This window comes from Petromyzon marinus, chromosome 52, assembly GCF_048934315.1.
Source record: "Petromyzon marinus isolate PM22_M1 ecotype Great Lakes invasive population chromosome 52, UKy_Petmar_22M1.pri1.0, whole genome shotgun sequence".
Taxonomy (NCBI): Eukaryota; Metazoa; Chordata; class Hyperoartia; order Petromyzontiformes; family Petromyzontidae; genus Petromyzon; species Petromyzon marinus.
In genome coordinates this window covers 1,103,867-1,122,262 of record NC_133718.1, presented here as the reverse complement: position 1 = coordinate 1,122,262, position 18,396 = coordinate 1,103,867, and the positions used below count along the sequence as shown (strand labels likewise).

General features: G+C 47.6%; 1 protein-coding gene across 1 annotated transcript in view; it reads left to right on the top strand.

The window, feature by feature from the left end:
- The first annotated feature begins 7,356 nt into the window (after positions 1–7,356).
- RCN2 (reticulocalbin 2) overlaps positions 7,357–18,396 on the top strand; it is a 38,681-nt gene continuing 27,641 nt past the window's right edge. Inside the window, exons 1-5 of the mRNA XM_076075104.1 lie at positions 7,357–7,507; positions 11,093–11,234; positions 13,928–14,033; positions 15,949–16,193; positions 18,110–18,223. Of these exons, the coding sequence (XP_075931219.1) occupies positions 11,094–11,234; positions 13,928–14,033; positions 15,949–16,193; positions 18,110–18,223 (606 nt within the window). The 5' untranslated portion in view covers positions 7,357–7,507; position 11,093. The remainder of the gene's footprint in view (positions 7,508–11,092; positions 11,235–13,927; positions 14,034–15,948; positions 16,194–18,109; positions 18,224–18,396) is intronic.

Below are 18,396 nucleotides of genomic sequence, written 5' to 3'. Positions count from 1 at the left end.
CTTCATGTTCTGTAGATGTAGATGCCACTGGTTCTTCACGTTCTGCAGATGTAGATGCTACTGGTTCTTCACGTTCTGTAGATATAGATGCTACTGGTTCTTCACGTTCTGTAGATGTAGATGCCACTGGTTCTTCACGTTCTGCAGATTCAGATGCCACTGGTTCTTCATGTTCTCTAGTTGTAGATGCCACTGGTTCTTCATGTTCTGCAGATGTAGATGCCACTGGTTCTTTATGCTCTGCAGATGTAGATGCCACTGGTTCTTCATGTTCTGTAGATTTAAATGCCACTGGTTCTTCACGTTCTGCAGATGTAGATGCCACTGGTCCTTCATGTTATGTAGATGTAGATGCCACTGGCTCTTGATTTTCTGTAGATGCCACTCGTTCTTCACGTTCTGTAGATGTAGATGCCACTGGTTCTTCACGTTCTGTAGATGTCGATGCCACTGGTTCTTCATGTTCTGTCGATGTAGATGCTACTGGTTCTTCACGTTCTGTAGATGTAGATGTCACTGGTTCTTCATGTTCTGTAGATGTAGATGCCACTGGTTCTTCACGTTCTGCAGATGTAGATGCTACTGGTTCTTCACGTTCTGTAGATATAGATGCTACTGGTTCTTCACGTTCTGTAGATGTAGATACCACTGGTTCTTCACGTTCTGCAGATTCACATGCCACTGGTTCTTCACGTTCTGCAGATTCAGATGCCACTGGTTCATCACGTTCTGTAGATGTAGATGCCACCGGTTCTTCACGTTCTGCAGATTTAGATGCCACTGGTTCTTCATGTTCTGCAGATGTAGATGTCACTGGTTCTTCATGTTCTGTAGATGTAGATGCCACTGGCTCTTAATTTTCTGTAGATGCCACTCGTTCTTCACGTTCTGTAGATGTAGATGCCACTGGTTCTTCACGTTCTGTAGATGTACATGCCACTGGTTCTTCATGTTCTGTAGATGTAGATGGCACTCGTTCTTCCCGTTCTGCAGATGTAGATGCTACTGGTTCTTCACGTTCTGTAGATGTAGATGTCACTGGTTCTTCATGTTCTGCAGATGTAGATGCAACTGGTTCTTTATGCTCTGCAGATGTAGATGCCACTGGTTCTTCATGTTCTGTAGATTTAAATGCCACTGGTTCTTCACGTTCTGCAGATGTAGATGCCACTGGTCCTTCATGTTATGTAGATGTAGATGCCACTAGCTCTTGATTTTCTGTAGATGCCACTCGTTCTTCACGTTCTGTAGATGTAGATGCCACTGGTTCTTCACGTTCTGTAGATGTCGATGCCACTGGTTCTTCATGTTCTGTCGATGTAGATGCTACTGGTTCTTCACGTTCTGTAGATGTAGATGTCACTGGTTCTTCATGTTCTGTAGATGTAGATGCCACTGGTTCTTCACGTTCTGCAGATGTAGATGCTACTGGTTCTTCACGTTCTGTAGATATAGATGCTACTGGTTCTTCACGTTCTGTAGATGTAGATACCACTGGTTCTTCACGTTCTGCAGATTCATATGCCACTGGTTCTTCACGTTCTGCAGATTCAGATGCCACTGGTTCTTCACGTTCTGTAGATGTAGATGCCACCGGTTCTTCACGTTCTGCAGATTTAGATGCCACTGGTTCTTCACGTTCTGCAGATTTAGATGCCACTGGTTCTTCATGTTCTGCAGATGTAGATGTCACTGGTTCTTCATGTTCTGTAGATGTAGATGCCACTGGCTCTTAATTTTCTGTAGATGCCACTCGTTCTTCACGTTCTGTAGATGTAGATGCCACTGGTTCTTCACGTTCTGTAGATGTACATGCCACTGGTTCTTCATGTTCTGTAGATGTAGATGGCACTCGTTCTTCCCGTTCTGCAGATGTAGATGCTACTGGTTCTTCACGTTCTGTAGATGTAGATGTCACTGGTTCTTCATGTTCTGTAGATGTAGATGCCACTGGTTCTTCACATTCTGCAGATGTAGATGCCACTGGTTCTTCACGTTCTGCAAATGTAAATGCTACTGGTTCTTCACGTTCTGTAGATGTAGATACCACTGGTTCTTCACGTTCTGGTAATGTAGATGCCACTGGTTCTTCACGTTCTGCAGATTCAGATGCCACTGGTTCTTCACGTTCTGTAGATGTAGATGTCACTGGTTCTTCACGGTCTGCATATTTAGATGCCACTGGTTCTTCACGTTCTGCAGATTTAGATGCCACTGGTTCTTCATGTTCTGCAGATGTAGATGTCACTGGGTCTTCATGTTCTGTACCTGTAGATGCCACTGGTTCTTCATGTTCTGCAGATTCAGATGCCACTTATTCTTCATGTTCTGTAGATGTCGATGCCACTAGTTCTTCACGTTCTGCAGATTCAGATGCCACTGGTTCTTCATGTTCTGTAGATGTTGATGCCACTGGTTCTTCGCGTTCTGCAAATGTAGATGCCACTGGTTCTTCATGTTCTGTAGATGTAGATGCCACTGGTTCTTCACGTTCCGCAGATGTAGACGCCACTGGTTCTTCACGTTCTGCAGATATAGATGCTACTGGTTCTTCACGTTCTGTAAATGTAGATGCTACTGGTTCTTCACGTTCTGCAGATGTAGATGCTACTGGTTCTTCACGTTCTGCAGATGTAGATTCCACTGGATCTTCATGTTCTGTAGATGTAGATGCCACTGGTTCTTCATGTTCTGTAGATGTAGATGCCACTGGTTCTTCACGTTCTGCAGATGTAGATGCAACTGGTTCTTCACGTTCTGCAGATGTAGATGCTACTGGTTCTTCACGTTCTTCAGATGTAGATGCTAATGGTTCTTCACGTTCTCCAGATGTAGATGCTACTGGTTCTTCACGTTCTGCAGATGTAGATGCCACTGGTTCTTCACGTTCTGCAGATATAGATGCCACTGGTTCTTTACGTTCTGCAGATGTAGATGCTACTGGTTCTTCATGTTCTGTAAACGTAGATGCCACTGGTTCTTCACGTTCTGCAGATGTAGATGCCACTGGTTCTTCACGTTCTGTAGATGTAGATGCCACTGGTTCTTCACGTTCTGCAGATGTAGATGCCACTGGTTCTTCACGATCTGCAGATGTAGATGCCACTGGTTCTTCACGTTCTGCAGATGTAGATGCCACTGGTTCTTCACGTTCTGCAGATGTAGATGCTACTGGTTCTTCACGTTCTTCAGATGTAGATGCTAATGGTTCTTCACGTTCTCCAGATGTAGATGCTACTGGTTCTTCACGTTCTGCAGATGTAGATGCCACTGGTTCTTCACGTTCTGCAGATATAGATGCCACTGGTTCTTTACGTTCTGCAGATGTAGATGCTACTGGTTCTTCATGTTCTGTAAACGTAGATGCCACTGGTTCTTCACGTTCTGCAGATGTAGATGCCACTGGTTCTTCACGTTCTGTAGATGTAGATGCCACTGGTTCTTCACGTTCTGCAGATGTAGATGCCACTGGTTCTTCACGATCTGCAGATGTAGATGCCACTGGTTCTTCACGTTCTGCAGATGTAGATGCCACTGGTTCTTCACGTTCTGCAGATGTAGATGCCACTGGTTCTTCACGTTCTGTAGACGTAGATGCCACTGGTTCTTCACGTTCTGCAGATGTAGATGCTACTGGTTCTTCACGTTCTGTAGATGTAGATGCTACTGGTTCTTCACGTTCTGTAGATGTAGATGCCACTGGTTCTTCACGTTCTGCAGATTCAGATGCCACTGGTTCTTCATGTTCTGTATATGTAGATGCCACTGGTTCTTCATGTTCTGCAGATGTAGATGCCACTGGTTTTTTACGTTCTGCAGATGCAGATGCCACTGGTTCTTCATGTTCTGTAGATGTAGATGCCACTGGTTCTTCACGTTCTGCAGAAGTAGATGCCACTGGTCCTTCACGTTCTGCAGATGTAGATGCCACTGGCTCTTGATTTTCTGTAGATGCCACTGGTTCTTCACGTTCTGTAGATGTAGATGCCACTGGTTCTTCACGTTCTGTAGATGTAGATGCCACTGGTTCTTCATGTTCTGTAGATGTAGATGGCACTCGTACTTCCCGTTGTGCAGATGTAGATGCTACTGGTTCTTCACGTTCTGTAGATGTCACTGGTTCTTCACGTTCTGTAGATGTAGATACCACTGGTTCTTCATGTTCTGTAGATGTAGTTGCCACTGGTTCTTCACGTTCTACAGATGTAGATGCTACTGGTTCTTCACGTTCTGTAGATGTAGATGCCACTGGTTCTTCACGTTCTGTAGATGTAGATGCCACTGGTTCTTCACGTTCTGTAGATGTAGATGCCACTGGTTCTTCACGTTCTGTAGATGTAGATGCCACTGGTTCTTCATGTTCTACAGATGTAGATGCCACTGGTTCTTCACGTTCTGCAGATGTAGATGCCACTGGTTCTTCACGTTCTACAGATGTAGATGCCACTGGTTCTTCACGTTCTACAGGTGTAGATGCCACTGGTTCTTCACGTTCTACAGATGTAGATGCCACTGGTTCTTCACGTTCTACAGATATAGATGCCACTGGTTCATCACGTTCTGTAGATGTCGAAGCCACTGGTTCTTCACGTTCTGTAGATGTAGATGCCACTGGTTCGTCACGTTCTGTAGATGTCGAAGCCACTGGTTCTTCATGTTCTGTAGATGTAGATGCTACTGGTTCTTCATGTTCTGCAGATGTAGATGCCACTGGTTCTTCACGTTCTGCAGATGTAGATGCCACTGGTTCTCACGTTCTGTAGATGTAGATGCCACTGGTTCTTCACGTTCTGTAGATGTAGATGACACTGGGTCTTCACGTTTTACAGATGTAGATGCCACTGGTTCTTCACGTTCTGTAGATGTAGATGCCACTGGTTCTTCATGTTCTGCAGATGTAGATGCCACTGGTTCTTCACGTTCTGTAGATGTAGATGCCACTGCTTCTTCACGTTCTGTAGATGTAGATGTCACTGGTTCTTCACGTTCTGTAGATGTAGATGCCACTGCTTCTTCACGTTCTGTAGATGTCACTGGTTCTTCACGTTCTGCAGATGTAGATGCCACTGGTTCTTCACGTTCTGTAGATGTAGATGTCACTGGTTCTTCACGTTCTGTAGATGTAGATGCCACTGGTTCTTCACGTTCTGTAGATGTAGATGCCACTGCTTCTTCACGTTCTGTAGATGTAGATGTCACTGGTTCTTCACGTTCTACAGATGTAGATGCCACTGGTTCTTCACGTTCTACAGGTGTAGATGCCACTGGTTCTTCACGTTACACAGATGTAGATGCCACTGGTTCTTCGCGTTCTGTAGATGTAGATGCCACTGGTTCTTCACGTTCTACAGATGTAGATGCCACTGGTTCTTCACGTTCTGTAGATGTAGATGCCACTGGTTCTTCACGTTCTACAGATGTAGATGCCACTGGTTCTTCACGTTCTGGAGATGTAGATGCCACTGGTTCTTCACGTTCTACAGATGTAGATGCCACTGGTTCTTCACGTTCTCTAGATGTAGATGCCACTGGTTCTTCACGTTCTACAGATGTAGATGCCACTGGTTCTTCACGTTCTGTAGATGTAGATGCCACTGGTTCTTCACGTTCTGTAGATGTAGATGCCACTGGTTCTTCACGTTCTGTAGATGTAGATGCCACTGGTTCTTCACGTTCTACATATGTAGATGCCACTGGTTCTTCACGTTCTGTAGATGTAGATGCCACTGGTTCTTCACGTTCTACAGATGTAGATGCCACTGGTTCTTCACGTTCTACAGATGTAGATGCCACCACCGCCATCTATTGCGCGGCGGTCGACCTTAGACCTCTCGGTCCGAACAGAGCAAATGGACATACGGACAGGTTTGTTCGTATCTCTGAATCTTCATAAGTCGATTGCTCGTAAGTAGAGGAGTCACTGTACTCTTTTTCATATTGATGATCTTCCACAATAGAGGTTTTTTTTGTTGAGTTAGATCGCGTGCATATAAATGTGTCGTTAAACCCGCCGCCACCCGACACGGCCAATGAATAAGGTTTGTCACGTAAACAAAGCGTGCTAATTCGTTACTAGTTCAGCACACCCGGTGTGTTGGAGAGTCAACCCAGCAACATTCACAATTTGAGTCCGACGTTTTTCTGGTAATTACATGCAGCCGCATCCGGTTTTTCGATGCATTTATGTTGACGTGATGTAACCCAAAAACACCTCAACAGAAAGTAAGGCGAATGGGGTGGATCAATGCGTGTGGAAGCATCAACCAACGACTGTCTCGGCCATGGTTATGTGGAATTTCCGCCGTGGGACATGAACGTCACGGCCACGTTAGTTTGAGCTCTGTGAATATTACTGAAAATATGTACAGCTTCGGAGAAGAAGAAAAATAATAGCCGACGTTTCGGGCATCGGTTCTTCTTCAGAGCACAACCTGTGCTGTGACAATACATGTGGTCTGAACAAGGACCATTGCATGAAACGTCGCCTGTTATACATCTGCAGTAGCAGATGTAAGGTTTGTGAAGCTCTGTGGTAGAGCAATGCTGCCCTCTGCAGTATAATCCGATGGCTAACCACTGCGCCACCGCTCCTATATACATAAACAAAGCTCCCCCCGATAGTCTTTAACAGGCAATTGAGGCAAGTGCTGTCAGCGAGCAGCTATGAAGGTGATTGCTTGTGTTGCAGTCGAAACGTCGTGAGAATTTTATTGTTTAATATTTTTATTATTTAATTGTTTCCCTTCTACGTGACTTTACCGAAAGGACCAAGAATATAAGTAGAACGTGTTGTCTATATTTATTTGAAGTTGCGCATTTTGATGTGACGTCACAGTTCTTAAACCTCCCCCCCCCCCTCGTCACATATCGTCACAATTGTCTGACACCCCCCCCCTAGGTGCGTGACGTCATTTATGGACGGCCCCTGACCCCAAAGACCTCGAGTGTGGATAATCGATTGAAATTACAGACCTCAATTATAGATATAAATTATGCACGTCGATTATGGATTATTGATTTAAATTATGAACCTCCATTATAGATTATTGATTTAAATTATGGATCTCGATAATGGTTTATCGATTTAAATTAACCCGCCAATTTCACTACTGAGTGACGTCATACCATCTGCGGCTCTACCCCGCCCCCTCCCCTTGTGGACGACACCACTGTCTAAGTGGGGGTGTTGTTAAAAGGTTCAAGTGAGAAATTATGCATGCTTTCACATGTCGAGTTGCAACATTAACGCACTGTAATTAATATAGCTGAAATACGTTACATTCTACTTGTCGTGGATTATATTTGATCATGTTTTAATCATTATTAGAGTGTCTTTGTTTACTGTATTACCCCCGCCGCCCCTCTGCTATAATGGTTTGTCCCAGCGGCCTGGTCGCTAAGGATAGAGGAAAGCGACGCGTTCGTCTTGGACTTATTACGTTAAGACTTTAAACCGAATTAAACAGTTTTATTCACAAACATTGGCATCGTCTGCAACGTCACGCAAGTACGCTCGTTTGATTTAAAACAATACAACTCCTAAAGAGTACATTTTGTTTAAAATGCATTCTGCTCGGGACCGTTGCTTAACAAGCCTGACAGAGGCCGCAGTCTGGATGTTACCATCTATAAACTTTAACAAGTCAGGGAAATGGCTTTGGTTGTTAATGTTTAGATTAATTGCTTTGTTTGGGCACGAGCGTTCAAAGCCTCGGCGGGTCGAGAGTAAGAACGGAGTGGCAGCCACAAGGGGTGGACGTTCGTGCGCCGCGGAGATGGAGCGAAACAAATCTGTTAATGGGCATTGTGGAGATGGAGCGACTAATTAAATGAATGTGCATTGTTGTATAGGACGTGAATTGTGGAGATGGAGCGACTAATTAAATGAATGTGCATTGTTGTATAGGACGTGAATTGTGGAGATGGAGCGACTAATTAAATGAATGTGCATTGTGGTATAGGACGTGAATTGTGGAGATGGAGCGACTAATTAAATGAATGTGCATTGTGTTATAGGACGTGAATTGTGGAGATGGAGCGACTAATTAAATAAATGTGCATTGTGGTATAGGACGTGAATTGTGGCGATGGGGCGACTAATTAAATAAATGTGCATTGTGGTATAGGACGTGAATTGTGGAGATGGAGCGACTAATTAAATAAATGTGCATTGTGGTATAGGACGTGAATTGTGGAGATGGAGCGACTAATTAAATGAATGTGCACTGTGGTATAGGACGTGAATTGTGGAGATGGGGCGACTAATTAAATAAATGTGCATTGTGGTATAGGACGTGAATTGTGGAGATGGAGCGACTAATTAAATAATTGTGCATTGTTGTATAGGACGTGAATTGTGGCGATGGAGCGACTAATTAAATGTGCATTGTGATATAGGACGTGAATTGTGGAGATGGAGCGACTAATTAAATAAATGTGCATTGTGGTATAGGACGTGAATTGTGGAGATGGAGCGACTAATTAAATAATTGTGCATTGTTGTATAGGACGTGAATTGTGGCGATGGAGCGACTAATTAAATGTGCATTGTGATATAGGACGTGAATTGTGGAGATGGAGCGACTAATTAAATGAATGTGCATTGTGGTATAGGACGTGAATTTTGGAGATGGAGCGATTAATTCAACGTGCATTCTGGTATAGGACGTGAATTGTGGAGATGGAGCGACTAATTAAATAAATGTGAATTGTGGAGATGGAGCGATTAATTCAATTAATGTGCAGGTGCTGGGTGGATTAATTATCGGGAGAGGTGACGGCGGCACCTTGAAGGAGGCCTTCATCCAGCAGCGGATTGACCGTGGCTGACGATGACGAACACTTGTTGGTGTGAAATGAATGTAGTCATGGTGAAGATATCCAACTAAATTTCAACATTAACTGATCGCTATGATTACGACACACACGTGGAAAATAGTGCATGTACAAATCTATTGTTCATGAAGCGTGTCCCTTGTATATGTGCTACAGGTAAAGACACTATGCCGCTCAATACCGCTGCAAGCGTCACACAAAAGGGACATTGAAAATTGGGGTTTAAGGAAAGGCGTAAATCATTTTGGGAGCGAGAAAAAAGACGATGGGAGGGAATTCCAATGTGGAGCGATGCGATGGAGGTGAATGGGTCAGTGAATGGGTGGATGCATGAATGAGTGAGTGAGTGAATGGGTGGATGAATGGGTGAGTGAATGGGTGGATGAATGGGTGAGTGAATAAATGGATGAATTAATGAGTGAATGAATGAGTGAGTGAATGGGTGGATTAACGAGTGAGTGAATGGGTGGATTAATAAATTAATGAGTGAGTGAATGGGTGGATGGATGCATGAATGAGTGAGTGAATGGGTGGATGAATGAGTGACTGAATGAATGGATGAATGAATGGGTAGATTAATTCATGAGTGAGTGAATGGTGGATGAATTCATGAGTGAGTGAATGATGGATGAATGAGTGAGTTAATGGGTGGATGAATGAATTAGTGAGTGAGTGAATGGGTGGATGCATGAATGAGTGAGTGAATGGGTGGATGCATGAGCGAATGAGTAGATGAATTAATGAGTGGGTGAATGAGTGAGTGGATGAATGTGTGAATGGGTGGATGAATTAATGAGTGAGTGAATGGGTTGATGAATGAATGAGTGAGTGCGTGGATACGCGATTGAGTGAGCGATTGATTTTGTGAGTGGTGGGGCGGATGAGTTGAATGGGTTGTTGATGAGACCAATTAGTCGGGCCGTGCTCTTTACGCTGAAGAAGGCCCATTGCCTAAACCAGCGGTTCTTAACCTTCTCTGCAGCCTTGCACCCCTTTGGTTCTCAATCGTAACAAAAAGTATACAATGTTAATAAATACACAGGGTTCGATGGAACAAAGTAAGTTGTAACTTACGTGCCCTTGCTTAACTTGCGTTTTTCATGATTTTCCTTCAAAACAAAATCTGGCCATGTCTCGCCACCCCCAGAAAGGGAATCTCGCACTTCCAGGGGGTGCACGCGCATCCCCCCAGGTTAAGAACCACTCGCCTAAAACCTCAACCTGCGCCGATTTAATGATGTTGAGGTGCCGGGAAAGCAGAAGCTGGACACGAGAACACCTTATACAAGCGTGGTTCCGATATAAGCAACGCGTAGTTTTTTCTATTGCTCAATTCACATTGCACACACAGCGGTCGTCCCCAACTGAATCGACTGCAGGTTGTGAAACGGCACCTTCCTTCGTGATATCCTTGCATCACAAGTATTCCGCGAATACCAAATGTACTAATTACAGCCCGTTCTCTTCTGACGCCGCTTGTGGTGTCTTCAAAACACGAACTGGATATACACTGCAATCATTGTATTAAGGGAAGACTTTTTTATATATATTGCGAATTGGATATAACGCAGTTTCAAACGTAGGCTTCCACGACCAATATCATCCATAATACAGGTTTTTTGGGTTAGATCGCGTAAATATATAAATGTGTCGTTAAATCTGCCACTTCCCGACAAAGCCAATGGTAAGGTTTGTCACGTAAACTGAATCGTGCCACATCGTGACTAGTGATGCTAGTTGTAATTGCTGGTGAAACGTCGTACTCAGATTGTAAATGTTGTGGCTTTGCTCTCCAACACACCGGTGTGCCGTACTAGTCACGAATTGGCCACGTTCTGTTTCCTTGACAAACCTTACTAGTTGGTTTTGTTGGGTGGTGGCGGGTTTAACGACATATTTACGATCTACCCCAAAAAAAAGCCCCCTGTATTATGGATATAACACGATGGAGTGAACGGAGCTATGTCGCGCACGAGGTAGGAAGGAGCTGCCGTGACGTAGCGTCGTCGCACATGGCGGGATGCTACTGGATGCTTCTAGATGCTACCCATGCGCCTTGGGCTTTGTCCGGCCTGCGTGCGCGTGTCGCGTGTTATCGCGTGCTGTGCTTTACCCCCTACATTACATACTATTTATTAGAATGCGATTTTTCCATAACGCGGTGTATCTTCAGCAATGCAACTAGTACTGAATTATAGTAGAACAGACTGTGTTGTAAGTGCATTGTAATTGCTGCTGCTGTTGTTGTCGGTTACAGGATGCAGGCGGGAGCTCTCCTCGTTGCTTTGGGGTTGCTGGCAGCGTCGGCCTCCAAGCAGGAGAAGGTGCTGAGCCAAGAGCACTACGTGGAGGGGGAACACAACCCAGACTATGACAGGGAGGCGCTCTTTGGAGGAGAGGTGTGTAGTGTAGTGTGTGCGTGTGTCTTTGTGGGTAGTGGTGGTGCAGTGGTTAGCGCGCGGCGCTCCAAACCCGGCGACCCTGGCCCTAGCCTAAGTCCACTCAGCCTTAAAATGAGTACCTGGTGCGATGTATAAACATTGCCACTGGGGAGACAAAGGTGACCGGGTGTAGTGCTGGCCACCCACCCTCTTCGTACTGGCCTTCATAGGTGCTCTCTATGAAAGCCGGCACGGTATATTTCCCCAACAGTCTGTTAAGGCTATACGGGGGATCTTTGTCTTTGTAAGATGCTCAATGCATCTCTGTTCCCCAGGTCTTTTTCTTGTCATTAAATGCAAGCTGTTGTCAGATCTGGTATGGAACACAACTGGTTTAATTATATTATGAGACCTCCTTTGCCAGTAGCAAGATATAGTAATAGTTTTTTACTCTTTTATCTGGCACCAAAACTGACACCTTTATACAAGGGATCATGTTTGCAATAACCACAACACAGTCAAAATGCAAACAAAAAGAGACAACTCTGATAATGATGTGCACTGTCCTTGAAATTGATTGATCCACACCTGAGACGGCTTTTCTTAGAGCCTAGTCTCCACTGGTGTTGGACTGCTTGTGTTGTGGTTATTGCAAACATGATCCCTTGTATAAAGGTGTCAGTTTTGGTGCCAGATAAAAGGGTCAAAACCTATTACTGGTTTAATTATGTCACGTATCAGTGTACTTGCTAGAATTCGATGGAAAGTGGTCGGGTCGATTAATAATCTACCACTTCCTGATTCACTCCAGTCACTGGCTCACCGATGACCAATCCACTCCTTACCACTGCTTCTTTTGACTTCGCTGATTCCTCCATCCGTGTTGAGCACTCGGTCAACCAGACTGACTTTCACCTCATCCTGCACACTGTGTTCAACCATCATCACTGCAGGTCACAACGACAACTCATTCACTCACTCGCCCACCCATCCATCCATTCACTCATTCATGCACTCATTCACCCACTCATTCACCCACTCATTCACCCAGTCACTTACCCACCCACCCATTCACCCACCCATTCACCCACCCATTCACCCACCCACTCACCCACCCACCCATTCACTCACCCATTCACACAGTCACCCAGTCACTTACCCACTCACTTGCCCACTAATTCAACCACGCATTCACCCAACCACTCACCCACTCATTCACCCACTCATTCACCCACTCATTCACCCACTAAGTCACTCACACATTCACACACTCACCCAGTCACTCACCCACCCACTCACCACACTGCTGCAGGTCACCTCCTTTCTCTTTCTGCTGCTTCCCTCGCACTGCTTCGCTTTAGAATGTCCTCGCAATGTCTCTTCATCCCAGTCCCCTTAGAATTTTCCTTTATTCAAGAAACATGTCGACTAATAATAGAGTTTTTTGGGTTAGATCGCATAAATATAAATGTGTCATTAAACCTCCCACCACCCGACACAGCCAATTAGTAAGGTTTGTCACGTAAACAAAACGTGCCAATTCCTTACTCGTATAGCACGCCGGTGTGTTGGAGAGTAAACCCACAACATTTACAATTCGAGTACCTTACTAATTGGCTGTGTCGTGTAGTGGCGGGTTTAACGACACATTTCTATTTTCGCGATCTAACTCAAAAACCTCTTATGGATAATATTGGTCGTGAAAGCCGACGTGTTAAAGGAACATATCGACTCTAATCTCTTACAACTCTCGGCGGTGCTGTTTGTTGCTGACCCATCTTCGGTCCTTTTGCGCCTGTGCTCAGGAACTGTGTTAAACACAACAGACACTTAACTCAAGGCAAAATAAGCTCACCGTTTGGTTGAGCTTATTTTGTTATAAGTGAGGTTAAAGTCTCGGGGGCGAGAGTACAGAACAAAATTGCTCAATTACCGGCAGTGGAATGAGTCCGTTTCAAGATAAGATTTGTCATCCCTCCAAGTCAATGAGAGAGTTTTCACGGTTAAGTAACGTTAGGAGATAATTCAGAGGTGGTCAGAACCAAAGTCAACTGTCACAGTCAAGAAAGAAGTCCACCTATAATATATAATGAAAAAAAAAACAATTAGCAATAACATTAACAATTAATATAATGAACATTAATAACAATTATATTTATCTCAGCCATCGACTGGCTGAAGCCCACGGAGCAAATTATGTCATGCCAACCATGTTGCACGGTTGACTTTATCGTGGCCATCTTACGTGTGATGCTCTTATGTCGGCCATGTTGACTGGGGGCTGTCTTCCTGGCAGCTGATTGGTTGGTGCAGTGTGGGTGACGATGCAATGCCTAGCAACCGCTGGCACGCCCGCAGCGTTGCCATCTCGCTCGGATACCCGAGTTTCTGTTCAATCGTGCCCCATTTTTCCCTTACGACGATTCATGTCTTGCCTGCCGGACTTGTGTCAAGTCTTAGGAGCATTTTTTAGGTTGTTGTTTTCCTTCCCCCCTCCGCACCTCCGATTAGCACGGCTGGCTACGTACGGGTGCGAAAGGGGTTGAGCGTACGTACGCACGTACATTTTATTTATGCAGGCCCCGGGGTGTCGGCAGTGCCAGCCGAGTGCTCTGGTGCGTCCGTAATGAACGCTCCCCTGGGCCGCGACGACGCCGTCACCTCGTTTTTCTCGTCACCTTCAACGACCCCCCGCCCCCCTTTCCTGCAAGGAGTCGCTCGAGGAGTTTTCGAAGCTGAACCCCGAGGAGGCGGCGAGGAGGCTGCAGGCGCTCGTGTCCAAGATCGACGCGGACGGCGATGGGTTCCTTTCGAAAGGTTGGCGACGCTTCGCGCATGGAATCCTTCCGCTCGCGTGCCTTGCACCTCCGTTTCTGTCCCTTGTTGCCCAAGACGGTCAGACCGTGAGCGGCGTTTAGTCTTCGGCTCAATACTTCGCCTCGAGCCCCCTTTGTCGTTCCACTGCTGGATGAAGGCCTCCCCACACTAAACAGTTTTATTTTTATTTTTTTTTATTTTAACAGGTAAGGCCCCACTGAGCTGTGAAGCTCTGTTTTCAGAAGCGACCTCGCTGCCACAAATGACATCTCGGCGAAGTGGCTTGTCATCGCGTGGACATTTATGGCATGATTCTAAATGTGAAGGGAAAAAGCTGGAGGATCCGGAGAAAAATCCACGGGGAGAACACGAAGACTCCAAATATACACAGCAGGCATCACGGTCGGGGTTAAACGCACGACCTCCTGTATACCAGGCGAAGTAGTTAACATCTAGCCACTGTGATGATGATGATGAGAGAGAGAGAACACGAAGACTCCAAATATACACAGCAGCAGGCATCACGGTCGGGGTTAAACGCACGACCTCCTGTATACCAGGCGAAGTAGTTAACATCTCTTAGCCACTGTGATGATGATGAGAGAGAGAGAGAGACACGAAGACTCCAAATATACACAGCAGCAGGTGTCACGGTCGGGGTTAAACGCACGACCTCCTGTATACCAGTCGAGATAGTTAACATCTCCTAGCCACAGCGGCGTCAAAGTTAGTTCTGTCGTATGTGCTTCGATAATGTGCCATGAAAAAGGGCCATTGCCTACAAACGTCTTTTAAGGCCTCGGCAATTATTGGTGAACGTGTTTACGAGTATTTCCCTTTTAATCTTTGCATCGTAGAAGATCAAGAGAGGAGTGTGTGGTGGGAGTGGTTAAAATGGCCCAGCAGGTGGCAAAGCTTCTCTGTTCAAATCCAGCAGGCTGACTTGGTTCACGCTACGGCGTGCATGAACCATGAAGTACTGCTGCGCCATCTGCCTGCTTTGCAGTGGACGTCAAAAAAATCCCGTGACATCTTTTGCAAATGGGCGGGCCATTGTGTGCAAGCGTCGCGGTCCAAAATTCGGGGAACTCCTGCAGACGGGCGTCTGTGCAACACAGCAGCACCGTCCTACGCGGGAGCTGTGCCCCGCAAGATATCGATGGCACCAGCACCGCATGCACTCGTGATTGAGTGAGTTGCTGAGCGAGTGGAGTGAGTGGGGTCGATTGAGTGAGTGAGCGAAGGAATGGGTCGGTGAGAGGGTAAGAGTGCTTGGGTTGCTGCAGGGACTCGGCAGCCTGCAACTCCGAATCCGCGTGCGGCTCATGAAGGACTCCCGCGTGACGTCGTTGATTAAGGACCCACCATCTCGTGTTCATCGCGTGCCTTGCGGCTCTTGAAATATTTTACCGAATTGAAAAAGAGTGGCTCATCCTGTTATTTTGGTTGCCGACCCCTGGGTTAGTGGGTCGACGGGTGAATGAGTGAGTGGGTGGATGGGTGAATGAGTGAGTGGGTGGATGGGTGAATGAGCAATGATGGTAAGTGAGTGAGTGGATGATCCAGGCAGGTTGTGAGTGGATGAGTGACACTACACCCCTCTACACCCATCTGTAACCCAGCAGCGCCTTCTTCCTACGGGGCCGACGGCACCAATACCACGTGCTCACGATTGGGTTGAGTCGCTGAGCACTCGGGTGATTGGGTGGATGAACGAGTCATGGTGGTGAGTGAGCGGGTGGACGCGTGGTCGAGCGAGCGGATGAGCGGACGGGTGAGTGAACCGCCCACGTTTGGGGTTGCGCCTTACCGCCGTGCGCTGTGACAACGTCGGCGGCCCGCGGGAGAGCGTCGGCACGGAGCGTTGCCGCTTTGGCACTCAAAGCCCCGCCTCCCGCCGCCCACCCCCGAGCAGACGAGCTGAGCCGGTGGACGATGCAGTCGTTCCGGCGCTACGCCACCGAGGAGACGCGCGAGCGCTTCCCGGAGGTGGACCGCGACGGCGACGGCGTCGTCTCGTGGGACGAGTACCGCCAGCACGAGTACGAGAGCCTACCGGGAGGGGACGGCGGCGAGGCCGCGGCGGCCGCAGGAGGGGGAGGCGGAGATGGCGGCGGCGGCGACGACGAGGAGGAGGAGGAGCGGAGCTCGCTGCAGTCGGTACGGAGAGAGCGCGGCCCGCCGTGGCTGAACTTCCCCGTCGCGTGCCGTCACCGACTCGCTCGCCGAATCGCTCGCCGAATCGCTCGTCAAATCACTCGTCTAATAGCTCACCGAATCGCTCGTCTAAACGCTCGTCTAATCGCTCACCGAATTGCTCACCGAATTGCTCGTCAAATCCCTCACCGAATCGCTTGTCGAATCGCTGACCGAATCGGTCATAGAATCTCTGACCGAATCGTTAACTGAATCGCTCATCAAATCGCTTCTCACCGATTCGTTCAACGACTGGCTCATCACCGACTCGCTCGATGCTTCACTCACCCACTCGCTCGCCGACTCGCCGGATCGCTCATGGAATCGCTCGCCGATTCACACGCCAATCCTCTCGCCAACCCGCCCACCCCGTCGACTCACCGACTCGCCGAGTCACTCGCCGAGCCGCCCGCCGATTCACCCGCCACCGTTTTACTCGACCATTCATCAGTAGCTCCCTCCCCATCTGTCACCCGCACCACTTCTCTCACCGCCTCCCTCAGCCGCCTCCGTCACTGCTTCAGTCGCCACTTCCCTCGCCGTCTCTCGTGCATGGGGGGGGGGGTCAGAACGTTCCAACAAACAATTTTCAAAAGCACGATAGGAGTGCAAAGTATAGGAAGGGTGAACTAATCACTTTAAAAAGTAGAAAAATAAACCATAACTATTTTTATCTTGCCTGGTAAAGCCCACTGAGGCTATTACCTTGTTTTTCAGAAGCGACCTAGCCACAGATGATAGCTCAACAAAGTGGCTTATCATGTGGACATTTATAGCAGCGAAATAATCTAAATAATCTAAGTGCATTTTGATTGTAAAATGTGGAGGGAAATACTGGAGGACCCGAAGTAAAAATCCACGTGGGGAGAAAGAGAGAGAGAGAGAGAGACACTAGCTCCAATGTACAGCAGGCGTCAGGGTCGGGATCGAACCCACAACTTAATTGCCTTACCGACGTCATCATTCATCATCGTCTGCGTAACTGCCTTCCTCACCACTTCGCTCGCCTCGCACCTCACCCGTGGGTCTCGTACGCTTTGTCTTCGATGGAACAGGAGCCCATTTGGCGAGGGACCAGAGGAACTTCTCGCACCATTTGCCATCGGTGATCTCGGCCGCTTCCTCAATTCCTCGGGCGGTGACGTGGCGCTGCGGTTAGCTCGCTAAGCCGCTTGCCGCAGCAACGTTGCGGTTCGAAATCCGGCAGGCCGCCCCGGTTATTCACCCTGCAAGTGGCAGGGTCGGTGGGTTTCCCGTTCACCGCTGAATCTCAGAATGCGCGCACGGCTCGGCGTCAATTTTATTTAGAGAGGCGTAGTAGCGCCGCCGTTTTTCAAGACATTGCACTGCGAACTCACCGCAGAGAACCGTCGCGGACGCGACCGCCGCACCCCCACAATGGCTGGCGCAGAAACTGTGCCACACGCCCCTCTTGCGTGCCCTTTTCCTTCCGATTCCGTTCCGATGACGTAACACACGCACGTACGCGTACGTCGTCGGAACGGGAACGGGTTAACCATAAAAACTATGCGCCGACCGCTTCACAGCAGACGTTACACGTCATCGCCCGGTGTACACCGCAGTAACGTGCACGCACAGTGGCAATCCTAGCCCCCCCCGCCTACTGGTGGAGTGATGCCCATGTGCAGGCCACGTGCCGCTGAGGCACCTTGTGCCACACAGGGAACGGCTTGCCGCCGGGGCTGCGCCCTTTCAAATGCGTTGGGATGAGGCGCAAGTCGCTCATCGCATGCAAGTGCGCTTTTTGAGACGTCACGTCGTAAATGAGGGCGGCTCTTATCAACAACAACAACAACTAACTGTCGTCGTCGTTATTACGATGGGCGGTGCCCTCCGCTGATCGCGTCGTTTGCCCGTAGCTCTACGCCAGGGAGAAGAAGAAGTTTGGGAAGGCCGACTCGGACGGCGTCCAGGGTCTCAACATCACCGAGTTCCTCGCCTTCGAGCACCCGGAGGAGTTTGACTACATGCAGGTGACCGTGCCGGGCTCTTGGTGGTCGCTAACTAAAACTAAACAATGCTTTGCCTTACCAGGTAAGGCCCCACTGAGCTGTGTAGTTCGCTTTTTCAGAAGCGACTTGGCTATCACAAATGATAGCTAAACGAAGTGGCTCATCATCAATTGGCAATTTATAGCAGTAGCCAC